Source organism: Protomyctophum bolini, assembly GCF_963924005.1.
Source record: "Protomyctophum bolini genome assembly, chromosome: 5".
In the NCBI taxonomy this organism is placed as follows: domain Eukaryota; kingdom Metazoa; phylum Chordata; class Actinopteri; order Myctophiformes; family Myctophidae; genus Protomyctophum; species Protomyctophum bolini.
In genome coordinates, this window is record NC_137866.1 from 25,922,340 (window position 1) to 25,936,927 (window position 14,588).

The following is a 14,588-nucleotide window of genomic DNA, read 5'->3' on the forward strand; positions in this document are numbered from 1 at the left end:
CCCCTTACATATCTGAAATATTATGTTACTTGTTACGCTGACAAAAAATCTAACGAATGAAAAAGTAAGAAACAACATGAACAGTAAAACAAGAAATGAAATACAGAACGTACCGTGTAGAACGTTGGCAGTCAAAAATAATGGTAACAAATTATCTAGGTTAGAACCGTACCCTTTTATGTACACTGGTTTCCAGTGAAGGACTACATTTACTCATTGTGGATTAAAATCTCAAAAGCATTTGAGATCTCCCTGGCAAGGACTCCCACCAACCTGCTCACAGAAGTCGCACACGTTGACCATAATCTGCAGCTCCCGGCAGCAGGCTTCCGCCCTGGACAGGAAGTTCCCCAGGTCCGACTTGAAAGTGCGGACCAAGGTCCTGAAGACCTCTGTCTCTGGGTAGGACAATCCATCTGCCTGAAGCCTCTCTGCCTCTGACATTAAAGCCATGGCATGGTGGTTACGGTCCTGAAGGAAGAGAATGTGTATGAGAGAGATTTGCATTTTAGTTCTATTGTAGCCTGGGCAGCATTCCTTTTCAGGTTTATGATCCGGTCGGGAGCGGATGATATCTTATGTCATGTTGTAGTCATCGTTTTGTAGTCATCAGGCCGGAACCCTCAAACCAGAACTTCCTTTCCCTCAAACCGGAAGAATAATACCTTATTACCAATAAAAGCGTCTCGTAGCCTGCGATGAAAATATAATTTCCCTGTGGGATAACAAAGGTTAACAAAGGAAGCAAAATACTCTCTAGAAATTAGAGAAACTACGCAGCATCAAGGCTTTTATTGGGAAGGTATTATTCTTCCGGAAAGGAAGTTCTGACTACAACATGACGTAACATATCATCCGCTCCCGGACGGATCACACAGCAATTTAGCAACACAGACCAGGCTTTCCTCCGAGGTGGAAAGCCTGGTGACGTGAGGTTAGTTATATTGTGAGTTAGAGTCAGACTGTTTTTTCAGTGATTGGTTGATGCTACTGAGTTAGACTAATATAATATGAGGGAAGGTTAATTTATCTTACAATACAATAACAAGTTTGTCTCATGGTACAAATGTAAGTTTATGAAGTATGCTTACATGAACTAAGCGGGAAGCCCTTCTTTCACACTATACTTCTCTTTCCATCTTTCTTAAAGCTGCAATCCATGACTTTTATTTTAACCAATCTCTATGGTTAGGTATAGTAACACAATATAACTAACACAACTGCATTGGTTGTACATGGTCTCCTTTGTTTCTTCTGTTGTCAGATAGGACGGACCACCACTGGTTGACAAGAGGTACTGCATGAAGCTCAAATAATATCCCGTCTTATGCTTGAAATATATATCATGTCTGTAAGATATGATGTCTGTGTGAATGTATTTCATGTATTTAAACATTGAATGTATTACTGGTATTTTTAATGTATATACTTTTAACGGAAGTTCTTGACTCAGAAGTTCTCGGAAGTTCTAACTTCTCCTGCACAATATATGTATGTATCTTTCTTCTGTTTTACATTTGGTATGTGCTAATAAATAAAACCTAAAATCTAAACAAGCTCTGTTAATAGTTTAACAGCAGAATTTTCGGTGCTCGGACAAGAGATCCTGGTTCATATCCTTGGTAGGACATTGCGGACTTAAACAGACATACAATACAGGGACTCATATTACAGCTACAATTCAACACAAAAGAGACTCACATTGGCTTCAATGAGGAAGGCGGTGAAGCTGTTCAGTGTCTGTTCTACTCTGGATTTGGAGTCCTCGACTTCTGCAGCCTCCAGCAGGTGGCGCTGTCCCTCCGCATCAAACCACTCCTTGATCTTTCAGCAATAGGATGGCATTTGTTTTATGATTGAATACTTTGTTTGCAATAATTAGTACAGACAGAGGTACAATTTACAATGGTGGTTAAAAGGATAACACAAAAGGCCATAGGAGCTTGTAACCATCCAGTGTGGTCCTGAAGATGTGCTTTATGTACTTTATGTAGACTTCACTAGAATCTTTGCCCCAGTTGCGATTTTATTAACTGCAGACACATCTGGATTTCAGAGCTAGATAATAAAACCTGATTTTTTTTTTCATTTTCCCCCCAGTATAAGTAAAACAGTTTTGTCATAAGCACTTCAAATAGACTACCTAGATAAGACAATAACTAGAAGCACAATGTACTCTAAAAAGATGGCTGTGTTGAAACCATTGTTAAATGTTCAGTCATGAGTCAGTCAGTGGATCAACACCAGCCGATAACATGGCCTAAATCATCACTGTGTTTTGCCATGTCCAGAGTCTCAACACAACCATCTATTGTGATATTTTACAGCACTGTGTGCTTCAGTATGTTGACAAGTTTCATGGAGATGCTAATTTTCCTTTCCAGCTCGATTTGGCACCTGCCCACAGTGCCAAAACTACTAGTAACTGGTGTACTGACCATGGTATTACTGTGCTTAACTGTCCAGCCAGCCAGCTGGCCTGACCTGAACCCCACAGAGAATCTTGGTTGTATTGTCAAGAGGAAGGTGTGAGACATAAGACTGAACAATACAAATTAATTTACGGCTGTTATCAAAGCAAACCTGGGCTTCCATAACACCTCAACAGTGCCACAGGCTGATCACCTCCATGCCACACCCCATTGATGAAATCATTTGTTCAAAAGTAGCCCAGATCAAGTAGTAACTGCATACATTAATATACGTTTCAGATGGTCGACATTTCTTGTTTAAAAAAACATTTCTTTAGTGGTCTCGTAAAATATTCTAATTCACTGAGATAGGATTTTTTTTCATGAGCTGTACGCCATAATCATCAATATTAAAACAATAAAAGGCTTGACTTATTTCAGTTGTTGTGTAATTAATCTAAAATATATGAAAGTTTATTTATTATGGCAAATAATGCACTTTTTCAGATTATTCTAATTCGTTGGGATGGACCTGTAGAAGGCAAAAAAGTCAAAATTTCATCATGCTTTATGTAGCATGTGACATGTTAATCTAGGGCTAAGGGGATTTCATGATGCTGAATCCATTCCAAGCATTAGTTTTGCACAAAAAACACGCCATTGGCTAAAACGACCATTTCTAACATAAAACCTTGGTGTACTCAACATGTCCAGGTTCACAATGGGGCTCTATGGGCTGGGAAGTAGACTAGTCTGTCATTACAAGTGCTCAGGTAAAGGCTATTTGCCACTGCCAGTACCTGTGTGAAGTGTCCCTCCATCTCTCTCAGGCGGAGCAGGTACTCCAGGTGTTCCTGTGCCACGTTGGACCTCTGCACCAGGAAGTGAGCCTGTTCCTCTACATGGTTGTACAGACTGGTCACCGAGTCCACTGCATTGCTGCAAGGTAAGGAGAAAGCATATTCAATAGTCAATGAGTTTGGTTGGATTCAAGATCAAGACAGTTTGTTCTCAGGCTGAGTGTGAATCATTATATCATGCACGATACTGTATTCAATGGTATACTATACTGGACAAGCTGATGTCCAGGCACCAAGGGTTACTTGAAGCCTTGTACTTTCGGAGGTAGTCCAAATTATTTTTACATTTTTTACACTTAAACATGTTGCACAAAATCTTTCACAACTCAATGTGAAATCAGTCCAACAGTGTCATTGCTTGACACTTGCTTTGGCAATTTGGCACATTTCTCATGCCAATAAAGATCCTTTGGATTGAACTGAATTTAAATAGATTGTTTGTTTTTATGTTTATTTATTTAAAAGATTTCAAAGATAGTGAAAATAGCCAATCTACAAGCTCACAATCCAAGGAATAAAGTTTGGGAAGCAACGCCATAGTCCTGTTTGTTCATAGTCCTGTAAATTGTTCTAAATACAGCAACAATACACAGTCAAATCATCGATGTTAATGTAATCGAGTGTACTGAGAGTGCACAATCATGTAACCAAAATGGTTACATGTTAAGAGTGGCTGAGGATTTTACCATCTACAGAGATACATTCCTTGTGTGAACACCATACTTGGCAATGGGTTCTGCACTGTGGGGGTGTTTACCTGAAGTCCTCACAGTGGGGGTATTTCATGTCACTCTCCCTCCTCAGCCTGGCCAGATTGGCCCCGCCTTCTCTTTGCAAGCCAACCAATCGGCTGTCCTGCAGAACGTCCCTCATCAGAGTTCTCTGATCCATTATGCACTGCTTTACATTCTATTAAAGGTAGACAGAAACACACTGGTTGTAACATAACATTGAGCACTAGCGAAAGTTTGTATTAACGTTTTTGCACTCACCAACACAAACTACTACAGTACAGAATCTATTATCAAGCTAATTAGCCCTTCACTAAATCCCACCCCAAAAAGCGATTGTCCAATGCCAATCCAAATAGTTTAGCAACGGTTGCTATGCAGGTCAAGCTTTCTTCACTGCTAACGTGCCTATTGGACTAGGATGGGTTGGGGAGGGACTTAGTGAAGGGCTAATTGGATTGGATACGCAAAGTTCTACTATAACAAAATACATACATAAATGGATGCACCTGGGACGTATCCTCAGTGATGTATCCCAAGGTCATCGGGGTTTCGGGTCTCGCAACATCATACAACATCATACCCCTCATGACCCAGCCGGGAGTGATCAAGTCCCGACTTACGTCCCAGTAGCTACCCTCGATAAGTCCCATTAGGGAAAAACCAGGGCCACACAATCCATTCCTCCTGAACTACTCTGCCGGGACTGGGAGGTACCATTCTGGCACATGGAAGGACTAGGCTCTGTGGGTTGACACCTGTCCGGGCCCCTCCTACGTCTCACCAGGTCCACTCCTGCTCTCACCAGGTCAGGCCCTGTGCGTTGCACCAGACTCCCAGCACCAGGCACTTTATTCAGGAATGGTGGATTCTCAAGCCGCAACGGTTCCGCAGGCTCCACCTTGCCCTTGGTGGTGCCGCAGGCTCCGCTTGAGGCTTGCATGGCCCCCCTTGCAAAGGCCTCACCGTGGGTTTGTTGGGCTTCTTCCTCACGGAAGACACAGGCTGGGGCGCTAACCCATACTGCTCCCGGGTACAAGCAGTATATTGCACAATTGTGTATTGTGTAAAATGCTAAAAATGTATTTATAAAGATTGGTACCGGTACAGTGTCAATCTTCTGGGTTTCCTCCAACTTCCTGATGGCTTTCTGTAGCAGGGCAGCAGCCTCATGCAGGTCAGACACAAAGGGGTGAAGTTTCTAAAGAATAGAATATTTTACAGATGTTAAATATAGGTATGCACAGATACTGTAAAACTTTGTAAAGCAAAGAATATATATTATTGTTTTATTCAAAAAACGGTTGCCGTTGTTTTTTCCATTTCCCCCCAATTGAGTCAATCCCCTGTGTGTATAGTAGTCACTGACAACCCCTACTTGTTGGTCTTTGGGGAGGGTTGTAGACAACCATGTCTCATTCAATACACATGGAGTCACCAGTCACTTCTTTTCACATAAGAGTGAGACGTTTCACAAGAAGGGTTTGACGTGTGCAGAGGAACACGGTATTACTTCCTGTTCTGCTCCCTGCTAAACAGCTGTCCCGACCAACCTGTAAGAGTCGCTAGTGCAGCGACAGAGATCGCCATCCCCTGCCGACTTCCCACTTCAAAACACATTTGCTTGAGTGCTCAGCCAAGCCGGGTGACTGTGGAAGAATCTGTGGAGTCTTAATAACATATCCGGCTTAATTAAGTGTCCGGGTAGCTCAGTCGGTAGAGCTCTTGCCTTCGTACCACAAGTTCATGGGTTCGATCCCGTGCACCACCAACTCAGCGGATGAGTAGCACGGCTTGGTGCAGCAAGTCGTGCGGGAAGTATTGGGATCTGATGGTAGGTGTGGCGCTACACCTCAGCAAACCATCTCCCAGGGGTCTAGCGCATTGTAACGGGGATAAACTCCTGCGTGTTACCGGCTGATAGGGCATTAACTTACTAGTTGTCTAGTTTACCTGTGTACATTGGTGACTATACTGTAACTATAATCTACCTGATCCTGAGGCCTGCAAAAAATAAATAAAAATAAAAAATCTTATCAACTCTAGTCAATTAGTACCAACAAGGTCGACTAGTGGATGTACTAGTCGACTAGTTGAATAGTCAATTGATATAAGCCACTCCCGACCTACTTCTTCTAATAAAATAAAATAAACTTTACACAGTTAATGAGGTACCCACCTGGTGCAGGTCCAGCCAATCACGGTGGCTGTAGGGAAGTGTTCCATCCAAACCCGAAGTCAGCTGGTTTGCTTCCACCATCTTGTGCAAGGCCTTCACTGAAGTCACTATTTCAGTCTGTTTCACAACACATGACAGAGTAACATCAGCAACTTTACACAACTACACAATATGTTTGAACTTCAAAGTAATTATACTGCCATTCAGATACGGTAATTACAGCTGTGACTAAATGCTGTCATCTGTGCTGACACGTAATTTCGTAAAATGGTCATACATTGTGGCCTTCATTAAATTACACAACTATAAATGCAAAATGTAACACAATGCACAATAATATAATGTTGTATACAGAATTGTTGTGTCTTCTTACACTGCAATTACAACAAAAAAAACAAAAAAGGTAACAGTCACATTTTACACTTTCAGTGGGCAACACACTGTCCTTTTAAAAAATACCAAACTACAGTATAAGTCTGACCTGTATGCCCGGACATCTGTCCGGTCGATGGCTGATGTCCTTCTCTCCCAACACCACCATATGGTGTACCACTTGGGGTGTCTGCTCCTGAAACAAAGACACAGGCTGGTAATTCACTGATGAAATTCATTCAGTAAATGGAGCTCATACAATCAGTGGTACAATAGAGGAAGAAATTGATATAGGTGTTAGTCACTTGATGAAGACAAGACAACATATGCTTTGAAATCTAGCCAGGCAAAAACAAAGAATGAATCAATCAACACAATTCGTCTCTGGACTGTAGCAATAGTGCTGATAAAAGGAGGTTTGTGTCCAGTACAGTACCTGCAGCATCGTCAAGGCTTTAAAGAAGTATGGTGGTGGTGGGATCTTCCTCGCGTCAACTACAACTGTCATTCCAAGCTCTCTGGTCTCTCTCCTACGTATACAGATACAGTGAATAAAAAATAAAAAATCACACCTTTGTGAAGTGAGGGGCACTCTTATCATCATACATCATCTCATTCCGGCCAATCACAATTTGCATCCTCACTTTTGTCTTCAATGTTTACACAATGTTTGTGTTTACACAAGCACTCAAAACTGGCCATTCATTGTCAATGGCATTCAATGTTTGTGTTTGCACAAACACTCAGAACTGGCCATTGTTCAATGTTCACAATACATTGGTATCCATACAGTACACAACTACAATCATATTCTTGTAAAGGAAAACAATTTGTTTGCTTTTTCACATAAGTATGTGAGTACGTGGCTTATTGTCGGTATTGGCCGAGGTCAAGTGTGTCTCTCCCAGGCACAGCATCCTATTTTTCATGTGCTAGAGTACAGCTATCCGGACACAAGTGCATGCTTGTTCACATAACCAAATGACTAAGCGCTTTGCTGTGATTCATTGATTAATTTAATTAAGTTAATAAGCAGAGCAAGATTAAAACATCCAAAATATGTTTCTACTTACCTAATGATAGAGTGGAAGTACAGCAGTGTTTGGCTGAGTTCATGGTTAGTTACAAATGACCTCCATCCCTGGTGGTCTCCATAGACCTCAACTACTGCCCTTCCTGTCCTGTCTCTGCCTCCTAAAGGTGATGGAGAGGGGGAGAAAAAGTTACATTACAGGAGATAAATATCCAGAGAATATCTTGATATGAACAATGATGCCGTCAGTGAAGAACTTCATAGACATCACCAGCGACCAGCGTTCTTCCTTGACCTCCAAGGGACGGAGGGAGAGAGGGAGAAATGTCATATTGTAACTTTCTCTTAAGGTAACTGCCACGTAGGACATTTTGTCAATTTAGTGGTAACAACTTATAATAAAGGTGCTTGCAATAAGCATTCATTTACGGTTAAAACAGCCCTTATAAGTCCTGATAAGATGCTTATTTGGTTAATAATACTAGATTGAGTGTATGAGCCTAAGAACTTTAATAAAAGCCTTATGAGTTTTCTTAAAGTTGTTTATTATAGAGCACCGAAGTCTGACGTAATTTTACACATCCAACGTGGGTCGTGTTTTTTCCCCCCATTCTGAGTCCCCATACCCATAGACTATTTTATCTCGTGTCAAATAAGAACTGTGTTCCAAAAATACACAAATGATCCCGGCAGTTTCACTCGTTTGGATATGAAAAATCAACTGTCCAAATTAGTTACATTTTCGCCAACATGTCCGGTACGTTTTCTTATTTAACAAACCAAATTTGCCAACCTGTGAGACATGCTATTCCCAGGTAGAGGGGGTGAGTTCCAATATCTGGGCATGCCAGTGGCAGATAGTCTGGTCTGGGTAGAATCAATTCAGGTTGGAGTGTTGTCTGGTTCACTGTTGTTGGAGCTGGATAGGTTTGTTCCTTGTTCTCAGTCACTTGTGCATTCCCACTGACAGCTTTTTCTGGCTCGTTGCCTTCATGAGAAACAGGATGGGCTATAGTGTGATGGTAAAATTGATAAGATCCGTTAATGCTGACTACTTTGAGCGCTAGTCTGCTATGCTCTGTTCATATTTGTGTTGCTCCTTCAGTTTGTCTACCTTTGAGTTAGACAAACTGAAGGAGAAACACAAAGATGAACAGAGCAGACTAGAATAGAACCCAACAGAATCCAATAGTACCGTATATGGCCTCAGCTCAAGTATTGAACAAGCGAATAAACTGAGACAAAGGTATACAATGGTTTCAATGAGAAAAATATCACACCCACCATGTGAAGTGAGGGGCGCTCTTATCATCTATTTGCTCAGACACTATGATGTAATATTGTCCATTCATTGTCAATGGGAATTTAATGTTTGTGGACACACACCAAAAGTTAGACACAGGAGGGGCTAGTGCCCCTCAAAAAACACAAATAAAACCAATACAACAAACTGACAACTTCCATAAAACCATACCTTTATTGAATATCTTCCTTCTGTTGATCTGGGGTGACACCAGCCTAAAGGCAGTGGTGTTTTTACATTTGACCACATGTAGCCTGGGCACCTCCTCTGTACTAGAGACAGTGTCTATCTTTCGAACATTTTGACCGTGTACCACGACAACCTCACACTTCTCTGAGGTATCCACAACTGTGGTGGACAGCGATGAACATCTTCTGTCCACTTCTGTGGCTTCAGGTCTGTTTTGTGACAACCCACGAAGTCTAGCAATGTTGACATGAACCTCTGAGGAATCACTGTTATTTTCCAATACTTTACAAATGCTTGAATTCATCCCTGTAGGGTTCAATCTGTTTGGCAATATTCTATGAGGATTAACAATGTTTGCATTTGTCTCTGAAAGGCTGCTTGCATTCGGCGGTAATACACAAGGCTTAAAAGAGTTCATGTCTATCCGTTTGGGATCATTTGAGCTCAACAAAACTCTTTGGGATGTTGTAGGGTTAATATTTCTTCCAAAACCTACATTTGTCTCATGTTTTGTCTCAACCTCCTGATAATGCACAACACCAGGAGGTATGTTATAGGAGTGAGCATCCCTGGATTCCCAACATGGTGCTGTTTTCCTTTCATCCAAACGCCAAGGATGAGGGTCAACTGTCAGGTCCGTTTTTCCATCACATCTCAATGCATTTGAGTCAATACGAACAGCAGCATTATCACCTCCAGGTGTCCAACATGGTACAGAGTTCCTCTCCCCTGATTCGTTACAGACAACACCACAGGCAGGGGGAGTTGTCTGGTTCTGAATCCCAGGATCACAGCACCCACCCTGGGCATTATACCATGGATACCCTCTCCTCTCGTTCTCTGGTGGCACCTGCCTCCCCTCACACGATGAGTTAAAATCATACCCATCCTCGTCCAAAACGGGGAGTGTGTAGAAAGAGTGGGGCTCTTTCTCCCTCCCAATGGCCACAGGGTTTTCTATGGCAGCCTGATAGGAGTCTCTGTATCTGCACCTAAGCTCCTGAGCTCGGGAGACCTTCCCACCCTGTCTCCTTGTCATACATGGGGTACAAGGTTCCTCTGAGAAGCGTAAGGTGCGGACACAGTGAGACGGTTCGCTGTGGCTGACAGGAGAGTGGGAATGCAGGCGATGGTGGGGATCCTGTTGATAGGAATGGTCGAGGACCGGTGGGGGTCCGGCTTCACTTTGGGGGAGGGTGTGTGTTTTAGTAGGTGGCTGTGTTTGTGAATATGTTGGAGTTTGCTGTAGCAAGTGCGGCCGTGCTTGCGTGCATGTCGCTTGCGTGCATGTCACCGTTTGTGACTGCATTATTTGTGCATGAGGATGTATCCGTGTTTGGGTCAGTGACTGCGGATCGTACATTTGTTCTTGGTTTTGTTGCTGTTGTGCTTGTTGCGCCAGTGCACGAGCTCCACCAAAAAGCATAGCTGCCTGTAGTATATCAATGTACTCCCCTTCTTCAATGTTTATGCTGCAGAGCCCGTCTGCTGAATTATTTGTATTTGAACCAAGTAGGTTTGTGTCTTGCTTTGAATCTACACTTCCAAGTGTACTTTCGCTTTTATCTGTGCCTACAGATTTATTTGTATTTTCCCTAATACTTGTAGTTGAATCTACACTTTGGTTAGCTTTGGCTGTACCTGTACCAGGACAGCGACTGTCCCAGGTATTAGGAGACACCCAGCCAATCGGCTTTGACTCAGTGTCATTCACTTTAAGCAGTCTAGATGAAGCAGCAGTGCTACTTTCCACAAGGCAGAGTGACACAGCGATGCCATGCTTTCCTGGACATATCCTGGTCTCCACTGAGAATGCACAGGGATGTGGACTACGTTCTGTTGCCGATTCCTGCTTGGCTGTTGGCAGAGAACACAGGATGGTTGTAGGAGGACAACACTGATTAGACGGGGATTCCTTTGCGGATAAAAGATGTAGTGAAGGATTTGTCTGATAATTCTGAGCAGCAGCCGCCGCAGGAGAGAACGAAGAATGAGACAGAGGAAGAGGTCGAGGTAGAGGTGTAGGGCGGGCCGAGGCCATAATAGTCTCGGCTCGCTGCGGCACCTCCACAAACTCAGGCACAGCCACCCATTCCCATGGTAACCTTATCACACCCTGCTCTGTGGCGAGCAGGCACTGGCTGAGAGGCGTTCCATGGCGGTCCCGATTGATCTCCTCCAGCCAATCAGAAGTGAATATGCAAGGGTAGCAAGTTTCTGCAATGGGGGTTTCCTCAACCACTTTCACCCTAAGCCCCTCCTCTTCTAGCAGGCTGCAGACCACGATGCGAGTTGATTGACTGCAGAACGGCACCACCTGCAGGAAGAAGTCGCCAGGGCGGAGCAGCAGGGAGTTGATTGGAGCGAGGTGGATGACAATTTGGTCTCGCAGACACAGTGGCCAGCCCTCACAGAGGAAGACCACATCAGAGAACTGTGCCTGAAATGATGGAGAGGATATGATTTAATAAGGAATAGTTTTAATTACTGTACATATGTGGATTCTGTGTTGTGAATCATAAAAGCAGCTAAATTCTTCAGCATTTAGTATCTATTTAACTAAGTGTGTGTGTGTGTGTGTGTGTGTGTGTGTGTGCGTGTGTGTGTGTGTGTGTGTGTGTGTGTGTGTGTGTGTGTGTGTGTGTGTGTGTGTGTGTCTGTCTGTCATCTGTGTGGTATGTACAGTCTCTATATAAAATCTGTGCATGCATGTTTGTCTACACAACAATACAAAGATGACCCACTCACACATGCGGCTTGCTGCACGCTCTCCAAAATGTGCTTGGCTGGGACCAGGAAGTCCAACAAGCACCGGAGGGCGTCACCTTGGTAACGACCCTCAATGACCTGGAAAAGCTGGCCGAGGACTACAGGGGCGGTGGCCTCAAAGGGCGGATAGAGGGCCGACAGAATGTTCTGAATCAACCCCTCCACGGAATCAGGGTTCTGGAGAAACAAGGGAGGAAGTGGTTTAAGGAACAACAGGTGAAAGGTGGTTGATGTCGTGTCGGGTGAATCTTTTTTTGGTCTTTCTGTTTATTTAAACCCTGGTGGCACACACTAGAGACTTGACATCAAAACCCTTCAGCCCCACCCCTCTCTCACAGGCTCACAGCACACAACACTCATCCTCCACACCATCAGCAGCTGAACATTAGCAAAACAAACTCAAACACTCTGATCTCCCTCTTTAAACATAAGTTCAGTCAGTCTGCCAGTAAACAGACTTTGGTGTGTTGTCTGGTCTGGTCTCAAGGCTAGCTCCTAGGCCTCATCAGGGTTTATGGTTTCACATTCTCTTTGACCCGAACCCGTGGCCCACCACCCACTTTTAGGCCCTGCTTTATTTAGACCAACGAAGGCCACACTGGCAGACCCAGGGGTTAATGTATATGTAGTTGCATGTTTGAGGCACCGTGGGGAGATTTGTGGCAGTGGGATGGAAGAAGAAGAGTGAATGTGGGGTCGTGGTACGAATGTGGCAGCTACATCTCAGCTATGTGTTATGAGTTATGACCCATGAGAAGGATTCATGTCAGTGCACAGGTTACAAATAACAGGACTAAACAAAAATGTTTCTTGTGTGTAATGTTAACACCCCGAGCGGCATAAATGGAGTTCTCCGTCCTATCAAATAGTAATGCCCAGCGCTCAGAATGGAGATTAATAAAAGGACGGAGATTTTTTATTCATATCAAAACCGATCACATCGCTCCACAGGCTGGGAGCGTCTGTTGGGCAACATTCTATGTCATTTCTGGTTGGGACGTCATTGAAAATGTTCCCCCCCATTTTAGCCGATCAGATCGAAAATCTTAAAACGTGAATAACGCTTGATCTAAATCATTCCATCCAATTACAAGCAAAGATTAATATATTTTAGATTCATATAGACAAAGGAAAAACACATTTGGAAAAATAGATCCATGGACAATATCTTTGTCATTGGGAACATTTACGTTAAATAAATGTTCCCAATGACATTAAATAATGGCTCCATATCAATTCACGGCACAACACTAAGGAGTTTACAAAAATGAATGACCCAGGTGGAGAAATGTAGTGAGTCAAAGGCTCACAGCTATGCAGATGGAGGTAGCCTACATTAGATAGCGGTGTAGGAATATAAGAGAATAAGGAAATAGAAGGGTGAATCTGGGTGTGATCAATCTGGTCCCTTAAGTTCAGACTACCTTTGGCTCAAACACTGCTGTCTGTTTTTCATCTGTTTGTTCTGCACCTGTCAGGGGGAGGAATGCAGCCCTCTTAGTCTTTGGAACGATGTCAAGGTTTATTCTGCAAACTCTCGATGTCCATCTTTGTTTGACTGAGTTCTTATATTTTCAAACATACTGAATATTATTTTAGCTTAATTCACAAGATCCTGATGGGTCTTAATATAAAGTGGGCTATGAATTATTTTTTACCTTTGCATACTCCTGTATCGTATATCTGTGTATATTCTAATTTATCTTTCTCTCAAGCTATATTTCAAGTTTCAGACTCATCTGCATCACCACCAAAATTAAGATGTATTTTACATAAAAGTGGTCTTCTTACTGTATCTGTATCTGTCTTTCTGTGTCACATTCATCTCTCTGTCTCACTTACACTCAAGCTACATTTCAGATCAAAGTTCTCGCATTTGTTTCACCTTAATGTGGCACTGAGCAAACTGGGTCCACCTAAATTACCTGCCATTGCACACATGGACGCACAAGCATGAGGTACAGCTATGACAGTATACAAGACAAGTAGGCCATACATGGCCTACTTGTGTGCAAGCAGAGCGCACAAGTACTGCTTCTAACTAATGTCTATTACAACTGCTGTTAGACCTGTTACTGACCTAATACCAACCTTGAAATGTACCTTAGTTACGTCACCCTCAACAGCCAATAAGGGACCACCATTCTTACCCCAACATACATACATACATACATACATACAGTACATTTTAATCGTGTAATGTTATCTTTTTCTGTATTTTACCTGTAGCACTTTGAGATTCCGAGGAATGTAAAGTGCATTATAAATAAAATCCATTATTATTATTATTATACATACTGTACATACATACCCAGCATATCACCAAAAGAATGGTGGTCCCTTCATCAATAGGAGAAGAGGCAGATATCTCCCCTTGTGTGTATTGTACGTATATTGTTTTGTTTTGTTTTTGTTGTATGTATTGTCAATTGTCATAGTCGTTTTGTTTAAATGTATGTTTGATTCAAATTCAATAAAAAGTAGAAAGAAAAGAAAAAAGAATGGTGGTCCCTGATTGGCCGATCAGCCGATTACAGTACTTGTGCGCTCTGCTTGCGCAAGTAAAAACACAGTGTTTATGTTTGTCCCCATGGATCTTCCATTGTTCAGCCTCATGACCAACCCATGAAACATTAGACTCTCCAGCCAGGTCAAATCCCACGCAATTACATCATTTCCAGACAGTTTTCCAGTCCACACCTCACTGAAACATTGCAATGTGGTGATAAATAGGGAGAGGA

At 42.7% G+C, this 14,588-nt stretch overlaps 1 protein-coding gene across 1 annotated transcript in view; it reads right to left on the minus strand.

The window, feature by feature from the left end:
• Nucleotides 1–14,588, minus strand: part of LOC308315025 (pleckstrin homology domain-containing family G member 4B-like) — a 36,401-nt gene that overhangs the window by 10,053 nt on the left and 11,760 nt on the right. Inside the window, exons 2-13 of the mRNA XM_080762849.1 lie at nucleotides 11,827–12,024; nucleotides 9,061–11,518; nucleotides 8,380–8,595; nucleotides 7,627–7,747; nucleotides 6,990–7,083; nucleotides 6,663–6,749; nucleotides 6,182–6,298; nucleotides 5,105–5,203; nucleotides 4,029–4,180; nucleotides 3,212–3,350; nucleotides 1,702–1,824; nucleotides 274–471 (exon numbers count right to left, since the gene is read on the minus strand). Of these exons, the coding sequence (XP_080618975.1) occupies nucleotides 274–471; nucleotides 1,702–1,824; nucleotides 3,212–3,350; nucleotides 4,029–4,180; nucleotides 5,105–5,203; nucleotides 6,182–6,298; nucleotides 6,663–6,749; nucleotides 6,990–7,083; nucleotides 7,627–7,747; nucleotides 8,380–8,595; nucleotides 9,061–11,518; nucleotides 11,827–12,024 (4,002 nt within the window). The remainder of the gene's footprint in view (nucleotides 1–273; nucleotides 472–1,701; nucleotides 1,825–3,211; nucleotides 3,351–4,028; nucleotides 4,181–5,104; nucleotides 5,204–6,181; nucleotides 6,299–6,662; nucleotides 6,750–6,989; nucleotides 7,084–7,626; nucleotides 7,748–8,379; nucleotides 8,596–9,060; nucleotides 11,519–11,826; nucleotides 12,025–14,588) is intronic.